Source organism: Candoia aspera, chromosome 11 (assembly GCF_035149785.1).
Source record: "Candoia aspera isolate rCanAsp1 chromosome 11, rCanAsp1.hap2, whole genome shotgun sequence".
Lineage (NCBI taxonomy): Eukaryota > Metazoa > Chordata > Lepidosauria > Squamata > Boidae > Candoia > Candoia aspera.
In genome coordinates, this window is record NC_086163.1 from 683,287 (window position 1) to 698,792 (window position 15,506).

Sequence of the window (15,506 nt, forward strand, 5' to 3'; positions counted from 1 at the left end):
CATCTGGCAAGGCTGGAAGGTGCTGGGTCCTCCTTCCTTTGCTGCTGATGCCTGGACTCCACCCGACATGCCCTTCACCTTGCCACGTTCCCAGCCCCTCCCCCCTCCTGGAATCAGCCTAAGGCCTCTTAGGTTTATCGATTTGGGGAGGGGCCAGTGAGATTTTGAAGTCTTTTATAATGCAGGAAAATCACTTCTGGGGAAATAAACCTAGTTTTAATATATGTGGAATTAAATGCTGGTTTATTTAGATTGGGTAGTTTTGCAAACTGTATTGGCAGCACCAGAAAGTCAGATGTTGGCAATACGGTCTGCAGAACCAACCAGCCATCTTCTTTTCACCTCTTCACAGTGTGGAGTGCTTGTTCACCAACACAGCTCACCTGGAGATCGGTTTCCATTCTGAAGTACTGAGTCCTGGAGGAAAGGTGGAGGTTCCAATCAGCTTCTATCCCCGAGAAGCCATTTCCTACCATGAAATCATCACCTTTGAAATAAATGGGCTCTTACAGCGGACTGTAGAGATCTTTGGGAAGGGCATTGAGATGAAGGTGAGATTGGGCAGGCTCCTAGAAGCAGCAAAGAGGGCTGCAGAGGAAGACTTGGGCCCACGGCCTCCCCACCTCCTGCTTCTGTAGGCAAGTGGGTCTGCACCTCCTGCCAGGTTGCTCCGGCAGCTTTGTGTCTGGTCCTCTGCTTGAGAGATATGAACTGAAAGCAAGGAGCTGGATTTTTAGGGGCTGCTTCTGACCCCACTGCCTTCATCTAAAGATAAAGGAGGGGTACTAAGATGGTCCTGGTCTGGTATGCACAGAATTGAAAAGGCCTTGCACATTCATGATTTGAAAGTGGCTGCTGGTGGGGAGGAAGGGAGGTGGCCAAATCCCTGCTTATGCCGGAGAGAGGAGAGCTGGATTGGGACCAGCTTTGAGCACCAGGAAATGGCAGGGGAGGAGAAGCAGTGGCCCAAGACAGTTCAGGCCAGAGAAAGGTGGTATGGAGCTTGAAATTGGGTTTATTTGGGAAAAGAAGGGAGACCGGAGACTTCCGAAGGAAAATTTGCAGCTGGTTCTCTGCAATCTGGCCAGCCTCAACGTACCAACACTTGGAACCTTTCTAGCTTCTTCAGAGCACTGCTTATAGGGTGCTGGGGTGTTTCAGGAAATGCTACCGTTCCCTAAAGGACAAAGGAAGAGCTGCGCCAAGTCAGCATCGGGACGCTCCCCTAGTGCTGCTTCCCCCAAGGCTTGGAGGCCTGTCCCCACCCTGGCTGACCGACCGTGGCATGCAGAGGCACAGGGCAGGGGTCCCGCCGAGCCCCCCCCCAGTGTTGGCGCTCTGTCCTCTGAGCTCTCCCCTCCCTTTCTCATCCTACTTCCATGGGGCCACTGGCCCCCTGACCCACTCCTTCTCTTCCTGGGTCTTGACTGTGTCTGTTTCCTGCCCGCAGATAGATGTTGTGGAACCTCCCCAGAAAGTGCTGAAATTCGGAGCTGTCCCTGCAGGGCACACTGTGAAGAAGGGAGTCACACTAGTGAACAACAGTGTCACCTTTGTCACATTCAGCCTGAGTGTTGTGGCCTCTGCTCCAGAGCTGCAGGAGGCAAAGGTAGGGCTTCTCCCTCCAGCGACACGGCCCCCGCTCCTCTGGGCATCTTGCCTGGCCCAGGCAGGGTGAGTGGCCAGCGGGCGCTCCTGCCCCAAGCGATTCAATCGGCCGCTCCTGTGGTTGGGGCAGGGAACAGTCTCTACAGTCAGGCACAGCCGGAAATAGAGGCCCCTGGGTGAAGGACGTAATTTCCCTCTCCTTACTCAGTTTTTGAGGTGAGGGAGAAAACCAGAGGAATGGTGGGAGTGGGACCGAGGCCCCGGGTTGCCCCAAAGCGACCAAGTGCAGCACTGAGGCCAGAGGTCGCAGGCGGGGAGATGCTTTCACTGGGAATGCCGGGGGGTTCAAGCAATGCACTGACTGCCTGCCCCTCTTTGGCCTCCTTCGTAGGAAGGAGGGGGGTCTCCTCCTGGACCTGTTGCACAGCACCTAGCCAGGCCCTCCTGGGGCCTGGTGTTCCCCCTTCTTGCAAGCAGAGCTCGGGCATGGGCTGCTCCTTTGGGGGCCAACAAGGAGGTGCTGGAGGGGCCACAGGCAGAGCTGAAGACCAAAAGGTGCGGGGTGCAGACGCTGCTGACCGAGCCCAGCCCGGGAAGCAGTAGCAAAATTACTGCCGCAGCTTCCTGCACCCCTCCCAAAGCATCCTGCCTGGAAGGAAGAGAATGGCACCTCCATGAGAAACTGCCCCTGCCCCTCTGCCTTCTCCTGCTTGCTGCTGGACAACTTAGGTAGGCTGCACGTTGAGTAAAGTCTGTGTTGGAAGCCTCGCTGTTGCAACAACCCCACCCCCCACATTCTGAGGGATGAGGAGTGCCTGGTAGGCTTCCTGGTCTCTTGCATAGCAACAGAGGCTAAACGCAGGGTGGCGCTTAATCGGAACTTGTTTGGAGCCAGACCAGTTTCCATGAATCTTGAGGGAGACCAAGCTCTCTCTGCCCAGAGTTTAACCCCTGCCTGTCCTGTAGGCCTGCTGGGTCCGAGATTGGCTAGTCATGAATCTTTGTAGGTGAGAAATGCCCTCCATTGTCTGGCACTTTTTCCACTGTGTGTCTTTGGACAGGTGCTCACCATGTCTCCGTGTGGGGAAATTACCTTGAAGCCCCAGGGAGGCACCTGTCACGTGGAGGTGACATTCAGTCCAAAGAGCCGCATCCTGCCGTTCTCTGAGGAGGTCCTACTTGAATGCCAAGGGGTCCTGCGCTCCATCTTTATTGTGCAAGGCTGCTGTCAGGGCATTGAGGTCCACCTGGACCAGGACCATATCCCTTTTGGAGCTGTGGTGCTGCGGAGCCAGGCATCTCGGCGCATCGTGATGCAGAACACGGGAGACATTGGAGTGGGGTAAGCAAGCAAGTGGGGCTTTGCCACCAGCTTTCTTGGCCTTGCTGTCTCTGGCACCCCTTCTGGCCATACGTGGCCCCACAGAAGTGTCAAACACAAAAGACAGAAGTAAATTCCTGGCCAAGATGGCTTTCCTGTGGACTTGGATAAGGCATTTGCAGGTCTGCTGGCTGCTAAAATATTAGCGATGGGTAATGACCCTTTTAAGGAGTTAAACTGCTGTCATCATTTTATGAGGCACACATAAGGCTGATTTTAAAACCAGGCTTATTTCATTAACTAAGATCTCAACTACCATACTGGCTAGACTCTTGCAGAAGCTCTTACCCTGTATAATTCATCCTTCTCAGTCAGGGTTTATCAAAAATCGTCAAGTACCAGACAATTTATGGTTATTGATTGATATATTGGATACAGCCAAGAACAAACTCCCCTGTACTAATATCCAAAAAAAGGCCTTTGACTTGGTTCAGATTAAATTCTTAAAGCAAGAGGTGATTAGATACGGTTTTCCATGGGACTTTGTTCAGTGGATTGTGATTTATTACTTGCAACCTGCATCAGAGTTATAACAAATTGGATGATTTCAGACTTTTGAGTTACAGTGTGGCGCTCAGTAGGGCTGCCCACTTTCACCCTTGCTATTTAATTTGATCCTTGAATCTTTGGCCACCATGGTAAGGCAATCTTTAAATATGGGGAAAGCAGGGAGAGGGCAGGGGAGGGCGTTGTGGTGGTGATTCTCAGCATCTGTTAGACAAAGTCACTTGACCTCACTCAGAGTTGGACTCTGGCTGGGCAGGTCCTTTGGAAGCTACTGAGACCATCTGAGCTCATTATCTGGGAGGAGTTTGAACTGGTTGATCTTGAGGAAGTGGACAGGGTCCTCACAGCTGTGAGTTCTGCCACCTGTGTTTTGGGCCCATGCTCCTCCTGGCCTCCCTGGAGGTGGCATGCAGTTGGGTCAGGGCAGTGGCTAATGCCTCTTTGCAGGAGGGGGTGATACCACCTGCCTTGAAGGAGGCAGTGGTATGCCCCCTTCTTAAGAGGATATTCTTGGATCCAACAGAGTTGGACAACTTTCATCCAATCTCCAACCTTCCCTTTTGAGGGAAGGTTGGTAAGGGGGAGATTGGTGCTTAGCTGCAGAGGGTTCAGGCCAGGGTATAGTACTGAGGCAGTATTGGTTGCATTTGTGATAACCTTTGGAGGGCTTGGGATGGAAGTGGTGCAACTGTTCTGGCCCTCTCTGATCTCTTGGTGGCTTTCAATACCATTGACCATGATTTCCTTCTGGACCAGCTCTGGGGATCAGAAGTGGGAGGCACTGTTTTGCAGTGATTCTCCTCCTTTCTCTGTGGCCAGTTCCAGTCAGTGTTGGGTGGGGGGAGGTTAAGCCTTAGGCCCCTGCAGTGTGAGGTGCCTCAGGGTTGGGATCCCTCACCACTTCTCTTTAACATCTACATGAAACTGCTGGGTGGGGTTATTAGAGGCACAGGGTGTGGTATCATGAGTATGCTGATGATACCTGGTTATACATATCCACCCCGGGATGGGTGGTTGATGCTGTTGTGTTGCTGGCTGGCTTCCTGGAGGATGTGAGGGTCTGGATGGGGAGGAACTGGCTCCAACTCAACCCTGGTTTTATGTTTTTGGCCTCCCAGAGTCAGGTGATGTGTCATCTTTGACTCTAGACAACAGTGGCACTTCCCTGGACTGAGCTGGTGTGCAATTTGGGGGCCCTCTTAGACTCATAGCTTCTGCTCAAGGAGCAGGTGGCAACTGTGGCCTGGGGGGGCTTTGCACAGATTCATTTTGTGTGCCAATTTTGCCCTTTCCTGGATCAGGATGTCTTGCTCATAATCACTCATGCCTTGGTCACTTCCTGGTTGGTCTGCTGCAATGCACTCTACATTGAAGACCACCCAGAAGTTACAGCTGGTCCAGAATGCAGTGGTGTGCAAAGTGTTAGGTGGCCCTAGGTGCTCCCATGTCACACCTCTGTTGTGCAAGCTGCACTGGCTCCCAGTTTCCTCCGGGGTACAATTCGAGGTGCTCGTTATCACCACCTATTAAGCCCCACATGGCACAGACCGGTCTATTTGTGGGACCGCCTCTCCCTGGGGATAGCTGCCTGTCCCACTAGGTTGGGTTGGATGAGCACACTGCCAGTCCCTTCCCTTAAATACTGCCATCTGGTGGGATCTGGGAAGCGGGCCTTTTCTGTAGTGGCCCCTGCCCTGTGGGACACCCTTCCCCATGAGAGCTGGTGGGCCCCCACCCTCTTAACCTTCTGGAAGGCTGTAAAAAGCCGGCTCTTTCCCCACGCCCTGGGATAGGGTGAAGCTAGAGCTCGAAGGTAGTGCTGTTGGCTGCATTGCGGGAGGTTGGTTGTGACTCCAGGTGAGTTTAGCTTCTGTTTTAATTGTTTTTTTGCTTTTACCTTTTGCATGATGTTTGGTTTTATATGATTGTTGTGAGCCATGCAGAGTTGTGGTTCTAGGATGGGTGGCCGTACAAGTCTTTTAAATAAACCAGCAAATAGACAAGTAAGGCAACTCAAAAACTACAATTGGTGCACAGCGCAGCTGCCTGATGTGCTGACGTGCGAGAGCCCTTGTAACAGGGCAGGGCGGGCAGGGCAGGGCACTCCTGGAGGGACTGCGCTGGCCACTGGTTAGCTTCTGGCTCCAGCTCAGGGGCTGGCCATTACCTGTAGAGCGCATGGTGGCGTGGGTCTTCCTTGTCACTGTTCCACCCTGTCCGTGTGAGCTGACAGGCCACGATGGAGGTCTTTCTTCCTCACGTGTTGTGGTGTGTACCTGTTTGTGTGAAAACTCAGGGCTTCTCGACGGCTGCCCTTTGCCGTACACAGAACTTCAGGTTAGGCTGAGCTCTTTCTTGATCTTTCTGAAGTTGGTTAAAACATTATTTTCCTGAATCTTTAGAGAGGCTCAGTTTTTAGCTGTGGGATTTAAAGGCTTATTGTATATTGTTGCATTGATTGTGGATTTGGAGTAGGTAAATGTGAGCCACCCAGAGGCCTCTGACTGCGGTGATGATGCCTGGAAGGAATAGACGTGTTCCATTTTAGCAAATAAATAGCTAAACAACCACAACCACAAACCTTGCACAGTCCCAATGCAAGTTTGCCTGCTAGGCAAGATGTCATTTCTACTCAAGGTATTTTATTCTAGAGTCTGTCACGGGAGAGGGCAGTGCCTGGCCTGGCCAGCCTTGGTTAATCTCAAAAAAGTTAAACCAGCCAGACCTGATTAATGCTTTCACGAGAAACCGCCAGGATAGCCTGGATTGCCAGAGTGGGAAATCCTGGAGGAAGGCAATGGCAAATCACTCCCATAGGTCTACACAGTTGCCAGGAGCCTTCCTTGAGTTGCTTTGCCTTCAGTGGATCACCTCCCGCCACATATGGCACCTTCTGCTTGATACCAGCGGGCAACCCCCATCTGCTCCCAAGCTGTGTCCTGCCTCTTGGAATGGCTCAGGGTGGGGATAGGAACGGGCGGAGGACAGAGGGCAGCAGCTGTTCCTAAATCCATCCGCTATTTTCCTGAAGGTTAGCAGTGGATTTCCCACCATGGAGAAAAAGCATTTCCCTTTTTTTTCCTTTAAAAGCTTCAGGTGGGATGTCAAGCGCTTCAAACCAGACTTCTCCATCAAACCCGTGGAGGGTTACATCTCTCCAGGAACAGATGTCTCTTTTGAGGTGACCTTCCACCCTTATGAACAGAGCCAGGACATCTGCTACGAGAACCTCCCCTGTCACATCCAAGGCCGAGAACCTGTGAGGCTCACCCTGAGTGGATTCTGCGTGGGCATCCCGCCCGTCAAAGAGGTGACTGGCTGGGCAGAAGTGGCTGAAGTGGCAAGCTGAGCTGGGGGCACCTGGGCAAGAGCCAGAAGAGTTAGAACACAGCCTGAGGTGTAAATGGGCAGCTCCGGTGCCCAGATGTAAAATGCAGAGAAAGCCAAGTTATAGGGACCTCGGCAACAGGAGCCATCAAAAAACCCTGGGAAGGAGGAGTGCAGAGAGAGGTTGTTTCCATTAGTCCGCTCCGTCTCTGATGCAGCCTCTTAAATTCCAGTGGTCAGCTAGCATCCAGTAGCACATCTGCGCAATGCTAGTCTTGGATATCTATAGCAGGAGGCCACTGACATGGAGTCCTGAAGTTCCAGACTTAGCGATTGCAGCTGCAGTCTCCATGGATGGGGAAGGGGCTGAATCCTTTTCAGATGTTGTGCTATGAGGCACAGGAAGGTTTTGAGGCTCATCCCCTGATAACATTTCTCCCTGGTCATGACAAGAAAGGGAGTGTGGGGATTCAGTAGAGTTGTGGTCCTTTCATCAGTGTTGCAAACTGAGAAATCTTTTTGGTACATAATAATCCTGTAAAAACTCTCCAAGACAGTGCATTGAGTTGAGGTCCCTCATTTATGTGCTGCTCACTAGACCCTCAATCTCCTCCCACATGGCATCTTCGAGCCATAGATGCCTTTTTTGCTCCCTCAACAATCAATTTTTAATTCTCTTAAGGGGAAGATGTGTTGAAAACTAAAGAACAAGACTCAGGCCTAAACTGGATTTCTGGTGTTGTACCTGGGGTCCACAGACCCCAAAGGCATGCTTAGATGATAGAAATAGCAGGTGGTGGGAATGTGTCCTCTTGCGTAGAAGGACAAAGCTAAGCTGAAGCAATTGAGAGCATCTGAAGAAACAGAAGGGGTGGCTGGAAGCATCCTCCCCAGTTTGACCTCAGCCTTTTGAGGACTGCCTAAATGATTGGAACTCCCCTCTATTGTTATGGGGTATAAGAAATCCTGACGGAGATTCTCTCTATCCCCTTTTATACCAAAGGGAATCAAGGCATGGCAATCTTGAGATTTTTCCTCGTCCCCTCGTTTGTCTGGGCTAATGTGACATTTATACAACAGTTGTTGAATTCCTTCTTCAAGACCGTTTCTCCATTCCTCTGCACCTACCTTCTTGTACACTGATTTTTGTCTTTGACAGCAGCCATTTTGTGTGACTGCCCATAACATGCTGTCAGTGTGGTACCCACCAGGAATACATTTGGGCACAAGCGTTCCTACTTTAAACCTACATGATGATTTTCAGAAAGCCCAAATGTTAAGTGAAAGGATTGGTATATGTGAGCGTGTAATTGGTCAATTGCCAGAAGTCCCTGTAGATAATGGCAGTTCATAAATCTAGTAATAACAAACAGCAACTGAGGATCTGCTGCATATCCTGCTGAGGCCTAGTCACTGCCTGGAACAGGAGGGTGACTGAGGCTTTGGACAGGATTGCACCCATGTGACCTCTCCCAGCCCATGGACCTCATCGTGGTATATGGAGGAACTGAGAGAGATGAAACAGATCAAGAGGTCTAGAGGTTGTTGGTGGAAGGCAAAGAACAAATTCGATTGAACATGGGTAAGAGCTGCTATTAAAGCCTACCTTGTGGCAATTTGTGCAGTGAAGTGGAAATACTTCTCTGCACTAATTGCATCTGCAGATAATCGCCCAGGGGCCTTTTTTAAGGTGACCTGATTCCTTCTGGGTAAGGGGGATTTTGGAGGTCTACCTGCAGGGGCACGCTGAGGAATTTGTTGATTTTCTGACAGATAAAATCACTCAGATTCGTTCCCAGTTAGATGTTGGTGTGGATACTGGTCCTGTGGAGATGCCTGGGGTAGGTCCTTGCCTGGTTATCTGGGAACGGTTTGACCCTGTTACTGCTGAGGAAGTGGACAAGGTGCTAGGGAATGTGAGCTTGGCCACCTGTGTTCTAGATACTTGTCCCTTCTGGCTGTTGTTGGGAGGTGACATGTAGGTGGGTACTGGTGGTGGTGAATGCATCCTTGGATGAGGGGGTGGTGTCCCAGCCCTTTAAGGAGGCTGTGGTTTGCCCCCTTCTTAAGAAGCCATCACTAGATCCCATGAGAGCCAGTTTGGTCTAACCAGTGGTTAAGGTTCTGGGCTAGAAACCAGAAGTCTGTGAGTTCTAGTCCTGCCTTAGGCACGAAAGCCGGCTGGGTGACCTTGGGCCGGTCACCCCCGCCAGCCCAACTCGGTGCAACGTAGACTAGCCTCCTTGTGGTGCACCCCGGGCAGCGTGACTTGTCATGGCTAAATAGTCTACACATCTGGCTGCTGGACCTCACAAGGATTTCCCAGCAAGAAAAAGCAGCATGAACATCGAACCGCTATGCCATACAATAAAAAAAAAACTAGATCCCACCCTGATGGACAATTTTCATCCTGTCTCCAACCTCCCCTTTTCGGGGAAGGTTGTTGAGAAGATGGTCACACTGCAGCTGCAGAGGATCCTGGATGAAGCGGATTATCTGGACCCCTTTCAGTCAAGTTTCAGGGCCAGATATGGGACGGAAACGGCATTGGTCATGTTTTTTGATGGTCTCTGGTGGGAGTGGGATGGGGGTAGTGCGTCTATCCTTGCTCTGCTTGACCTCTCTGTGGCTTTTGATACCATCGACGATGGTATCCTTCTGGACCAGCTTTGGGGGTTAGGAGTGAGGGGCAGTATGCTGTCCTGGATCACCTCCTTCCTCCAAGACCGTTCCCTGTTGTTGGTGTTGACTGGGGGCAAGAGGTGCAGCCCTCGGTCTCTGCTCTGCGGAGTACGACAGGGGTTGGTGCTTCCTCCGCTCCTGTCTAACATCTACATGAAGCCGCTGGGTGAGATCATCCATCACCACGGGGTGAGATATCATCAGTATGGCAATGATGCTTAGTTGTACATCTCTGCCCATGGTGAGTTAAGCGATGCTGTGACCGCCCTTTCCCGGTGCCTGGAGGCTGTTGAGGTCTGGATGGGGAACAACAGGCTGAAACTGAACCCTTGCAAGATGGAGTGGCTGTGGGTTTTGGCTCCCGTTTCTGGGGAATTACCATCTTTGGTCTTGGATGGGGTTGCACTGATCCAGACAGACTCAGTGTGTAATCTGAGGGTCCTCCTGGACTCGCAACTCCTGCTTGAGGAGCAGGTGGCAGTTGTGGCCAGGAAGGCCTTGCACAAGTGTGAGCTGTGCACCAGTTATGTCCTTTCCTGGACCAACATGCCCTTCTTTCAGTCACCCATACCCTGGTCACCTCCTGTATGGACTATTGTAATGTGCTCTACATGGGGCTGCTCTTGAAGCATATCTGGAAGCTTCAGCTGGTTCAGAATGCAGTGGCCCGTGCTGTTTTGTGCAGATCTAAATTTGTGTATGTGATACCTCTTTTGCGGGAGCTGCATTGGTTCCAGGCCCAATTCGAAGTGCTGGTTATTACCTTTAAAGCCCTACATGGCTTGGGGCCAGGTTATTTGAAGGACTGCCTCACCTCAGTTACATCTACCTGGCCCACCAGAGCAGGGAGCAATGAGGGAGGTACACCTGGTGGGACCGAGAAAATGGGCCTTCTCCGTGGTGGTTCCTGAAACATCATTCCCCGGAGATAAGATTGGCCCCTACCTCGATCCTTTCTGGAAGGCCCTGAAGACGTGGTTCTGCCAGCAGGCCTGGGGACCCAAGGCCAATACAGAGCTAGTCTATTTATTTATTTTATTTATTATTCAAATTGATATCACCGCCCATCTCCCCCAAAAAGGGGGACTCTGGTCAGTTCACAATAAAATCAGCAATTAAAACCATAAAAATATAATTACAATATCAACAACCAGTATAAATAAAGAATAAAATAGATACAGGATCCCAGGAGTGAAGATGTCATTCCTGGGGAGGGCTGTATGACACCAGCCAACCCCAGGAGGAACTACTGCCTCTCCCACCCGAAGCGGTTAAATGGTTGATTTAGAGTATGTCTGTTGCTGCCAGAGGCGGGTTCTGTTTTATTGGTTTTAACTTTGTAAGCTGCCTAGAGTCACCATGTGTGAGTTGAGCAGCTATATAAAATAAACAAACAAACAAACAAAGGACAAAGAAATACCTTATCCAGAAGAAGATGCTTGGGTATCTCAAGCAATAAAACAGCATTACATGTGAAGGAGCAGTCCTTTTTATCCTTAGAAGGCCCTAGTGCAGCGATCAGGGCAGTGGGCTCTCCGCGTCACCTGTCCTTGATTCCTTTCTCCTGCTGTCTTCGGTGGAGAGACCCCTCTCCACCCTCGTCTTACGTCAGGCTAATTATTTGGCTGGTGAAATTTGCAAGGAAGGGAAGGAGATCTGCACTTCTTAGCAAACCACCTATGCATGTTAAATCCCCAACAGTGGAGTGAATGAACAACAGGGATTCTCCCTTGTAGGTAAAATTCAGAAGGATTTTCAAAAGCGCTTGTCTTTTAGGAAAAATTGTTGTCCTAAAAAGGTGTTACCAGACTCCTCCTGAGTTTTGACTACTCTAACCTAACATGGCTCTTCTACAATCTCTTGCAGGTGGTAAATTTTGTGTGCCAGGTGCGTGGAAAGCACACACAGACCATCATGCTGTCCAACCGGACCAACCAACCATGGACGCTGCGGCCCATTATTGAGGGAGAGTACTGGAAAGGGCCGGAGTTCATCAGGGTGGAAGCCCACCAGCAGAACAAGCCCTATGAAATCACATACAGACCTCTTGCTATGAATGTAGAAAACAAGAAGGATCAGGTATTCCAGAAAGAAACCACAAAAGAAGGGGAAGGAGGAGGGGCTTTGGGGCCTCGGGGAGCTGGGGTGGATGAGGGTGGCTGTACACCAAGAGGGATCCTTGCGTTTCTTTGTGCATTTAGGTGCTACTTCATTAGATCCATGCCGTCTACAAAAGCTTGCAGCCTGACCAGCTCTGCATGATCACCATCCATGCTAATTCTTGGCCTGTGCAGACAGCAATTCTGTGGTTGCTGCTGCAGCTGCTACTACTGCTACTGTTTACTAGCAGCTTTCTACACCCCTTTATTTTTGTTGCGGCTCTTCAGTGCTGTTCAGGATAGCTTGGATGGAATGTTTATACCTCTTTCAAGATTATTTATTTATTTATCAAATTTTAACACTGCCCATCTCCCCCCAAAGTTGAGGGAGTCACAATGAGCTGAGAATTAATATGAGAAAAAGGGAGGTGTGGTGAATGTGAAGAGGCTGAGCCTGTCCTAACAGCCAGGAACCACGCTGAGACAAGGAACAGGTTTCTAGTGTTTTATTGCTGCTACATAACAGGAAAATCCTAACAAACTGAAGAAGCGTGGGAAAAACCCAGACAGATAAACCCCAAAGGCTAAGGCGGGCCCGATCTGTGTCTCTTGGAATGGCTACCTAATTCCTCAGTGCTACGCATGCGCTTTACAGCCTGGATGGGAGCCCCCTGCTCGCCATCCTTACTCATGACAGAGCCCAGGGCAGTGAACTTCCATGGGTGGGCCCCACAAACGCCTTTGGAGAAAAAGGATTCCTGGCCTTTCTTGGGGAATGTAAGTTGTTCCCGTCTCCTAGATTCTCAGTGGTGTAAGGCCCGCAAGGAGTTGTCCAGTAGACTATCTACTTTTGGGTGTCCCAGTGCTCTGGTTTAGCCTTGGCTACCTGGACAGGTGACAGTGTTTAAAGCAGTGGATCTGGATAGGCTGGCTGTGAGCATGGCTGCCCAGGGTTTTCTGCCATGTGGCCCTACGTCCATCAGATTTGTTCTGGAAAAGCTAAATTCTTAAGATGAGCCAACTGTTTGTAGAAGCAGCTACACCAGAGCTGCCCATTACAGGAGAATAATGCTTGTCTTAGCTGCTTTGACTCTCTAGAACTCTTGCAAGTGGGCTGAGAAGCAGACTGTTCTCATAAAACTGTTCTGAGTGGCCTCGGTCATGGCAGAATGTGACCACATGGGGATAACAAGGAACAGTGAAGAGATGCTGCCTGAATCTGTAGCTCTCTTCCTTTCCTCTAGGGCTCCATCTTCTTCCCACTCCCAGATGGAACAGGGCTGCTTTATCTCCTGCAAGGCACCACAGAGCCTCCCAAGTCTTCTGGGAATATTATGAGGGAGGTTCCGTGCAAAACATCCTACGTAGAGCTGTTCCCCATCACCAACTGGTTGAACAAGCTGCAAAGGTAAATGGGAGAAAAGGGCTGGGTGTAAATGGGAGAGTGGGCAACCTCCTCCCACTCTCAGGTCTTCAGGCAGCAGATGAAGACCCAAGAGGGGGAGGAGGAGCCTACAATCAGCCAGGATCCCACAAGTTTCAATGTGCATCCCAGTTTGTACTCCCAATTTTCCTTTGGTTACTTGAGGCACCCACTGTCTTCTCCAGCGCTTGATCCCAGATTCCACCAGCCCATTCCCCGAGAGCCCTAAAGCTAGCTTGTCCCATCTTGCCTGCTCCTGGGGGCTTCTGTGCCCCTTTACCACTTCCTTTTCCAGAGAAAATAGGTTGAGAACAGTGGAGCACTGCTAGGGTCCTGAAAGGTTTGCATTGTTCACCAAAGTGAGTGTCAATTTGTGTGACTGCCTGGCTGTGTCAGAACTTGAAGACCCTGTTTGGTGGGGGGGGGGTAGGTTTAATTGTTTGGCAATCTGGACTGGAAGTGGTTAATCCAAAAAGCAAGTCTCTTGGAGCTCTCATTGCTCATGCTTGTTGGAAAGGAAGGTTTCAACATGAGAATTGCAGCTCCGCTTTCCAATTCTGTAAGGCAATGCAAGGACCTGCTTGTCTCTCTGGTGAAGACAGGGCAGTCCCCTTCGGTCAGAGGGAGGTGCTGGGGGATTCCGTTTCAGCTAGAATGTTCCTTGGTGATTTAATATGAACATTATTGTTATTGTTATTTATTAGATTTCATGCAGCTGAAATTGCTGGGAAAGATTTTCTGCAATTTAGGTGTTCTGGAGTCTTTTACTTCCTTTCTATTGAAATTTGGGCCAATTTGAAACCAGATAATGGACTAGATGAGGGTGACAATTTGAGCCTTAATCCAGATATGTAAGAGGTACAAGTACTCCTTGGTTAATGATGGTAATTGGGACCGGGAACTCCATCACTAAGCAGCGCAGTGGTAAAGCGTGACATCACGTGATCACACTGACTTACGACAACAGTTCCAGTTGCAGTCTTTAGGCGAGTCCTGGATGGTCATTAGGCATGACATCACATTTGTGACCTCCTGCCAGCTTCCCCATTGACTGCTTGATGGAAGCTGGCAGTGAATGTCACAAATGGCGATCACATGACTGCAGGATGCTGCGACTATCATAATCGTGAGCTGGTTGCCAGGTGCCAAATAGTGATCACGTAACTGCGGGGACACCAAAATGGCTGCAACTTCAAGAACTGACTGTAAGTCTCCTCGTTCAGCACTGTTGTAACTTGGAACAGTTGCTGAACGAATAGTTGTTAAGTGAGGACTACAGATGTTCTCGGTTAATGACAGTAATTGGGACCAGAATTTCTGTCACTAAGCAATGTGGTTGTAAAGCATGATGTTACGTGACTGCATTGCTTAGCAATGGCAATTCTGACACTACCCATTGCTGTCATTGAGGATCACGGGTTGTTAAGCAAGTCACAAGTGGCTTGCAAGCAGGCCGGCAGGCAGGTAAATGGCTGTTGCTGGGCAGGGGAGAATGCAGGTGGCCTGCAGGTGAGGTGCGAACGCGGCAGAGCCAGGGGTGGCTGCTGCCACGTGGGAGAGACTTACTGGAGCAACTTGCGTGCCAGCTTTCCCACTGACTTTGCTTGTGGAAAGCCGGCAGTAAATGTCACAAATGGCGATCGTGACTACAGGATGCTGCAACTGGTCGCCAAGTGCCCAAATCACGTGACTGCAGAGGTGCTGGGACAGCTGGAACTTTGGTGACCGGTTGTAAATGCCACTTGTTTAGTGCTATATAACTTCGACTGGTCACTAAATGAATGGTCATTAAACAAGGACTACTTGCACCTGTATTCCTGGGTAGTTCAAAGGCAGTTCAAGGAACAAGGAGTCAACCTGTGCGCAAGATGAAAATTATGCTTGTCTTGAACATTCAGGCTTTCAGGGTCTGGGATTACATTCTGAGCCTGAATGTTTTGATTCAGGAGTTGTAATATTATCTTCACTAGGTTTCTAATTGTTTTCACTGATCTGCATCACAATAATTCTGCTTTTTCTTTCTTGTTATTGTTGTTAATTGCTTTGAGCACCACTTTTAGCAGAAAGGTAGCAGATAAATTAGAGAACTAGATCTATCCATCCATCTGAAAACTGAAAAGTTGGCGATCCTATAGAAGAGAGGTCTCTGTGGTTGTTTTTATTTAGTGGAAAAAGCAAAGGTGTGAAAAGGGGCAGATGTGAAGAAACCGGTTGCAGCTGGTCCTTTCTTGGCTGCGGGTCTGGGAATTCAGTGGCTGCCTCTTCCCACTAGGTTTCGGGTAACAGTTGACATAATAAAGCCAGAGAAGCTGGAAGTCACCACCACCCTGAAAACACTGGACTATATTGAAGTGCCTGCTTCCGCCAAGAAGGACCACAAGCTGACCTTCTTCTCCTACAAAGAGGGCATGTTCACTGCCAAGGTAAATAACCTCACTCGGGTCTGGACCCAACTTTGTTTGATCCCGGGCATCTCTGC

At 50.0% G+C, this 15,506-nt stretch overlaps 1 protein-coding gene across 1 annotated transcript in view; it reads left to right on the forward strand.

The window, feature by feature from the left end:
* The window catches only part of HYDIN (HYDIN axonemal central pair apparatus protein), a 287,221-nt gene that overhangs the window by 265,951 nt on the left and 5,764 nt on the right, over positions 1 to 15,506 (forward strand). The window contains exons 75-81 of the mRNA XM_063313067.1: positions 353 to 551; positions 1,451 to 1,609; positions 2,670 to 2,950; positions 6,587 to 6,806; positions 11,372 to 11,584; positions 12,849 to 13,012; positions 15,300 to 15,450. Coding sequence (XP_063169137.1) covers positions 353 to 551; positions 1,451 to 1,609; positions 2,670 to 2,950; positions 6,587 to 6,806; positions 11,372 to 11,584; positions 12,849 to 13,012; positions 15,300 to 15,450 — 1,387 coding nt within the window. The remainder of the gene's footprint in view (positions 1 to 352; positions 552 to 1,450; positions 1,610 to 2,669; positions 2,951 to 6,586; positions 6,807 to 11,371; positions 11,585 to 12,848; positions 13,013 to 15,299; positions 15,451 to 15,506) is intronic.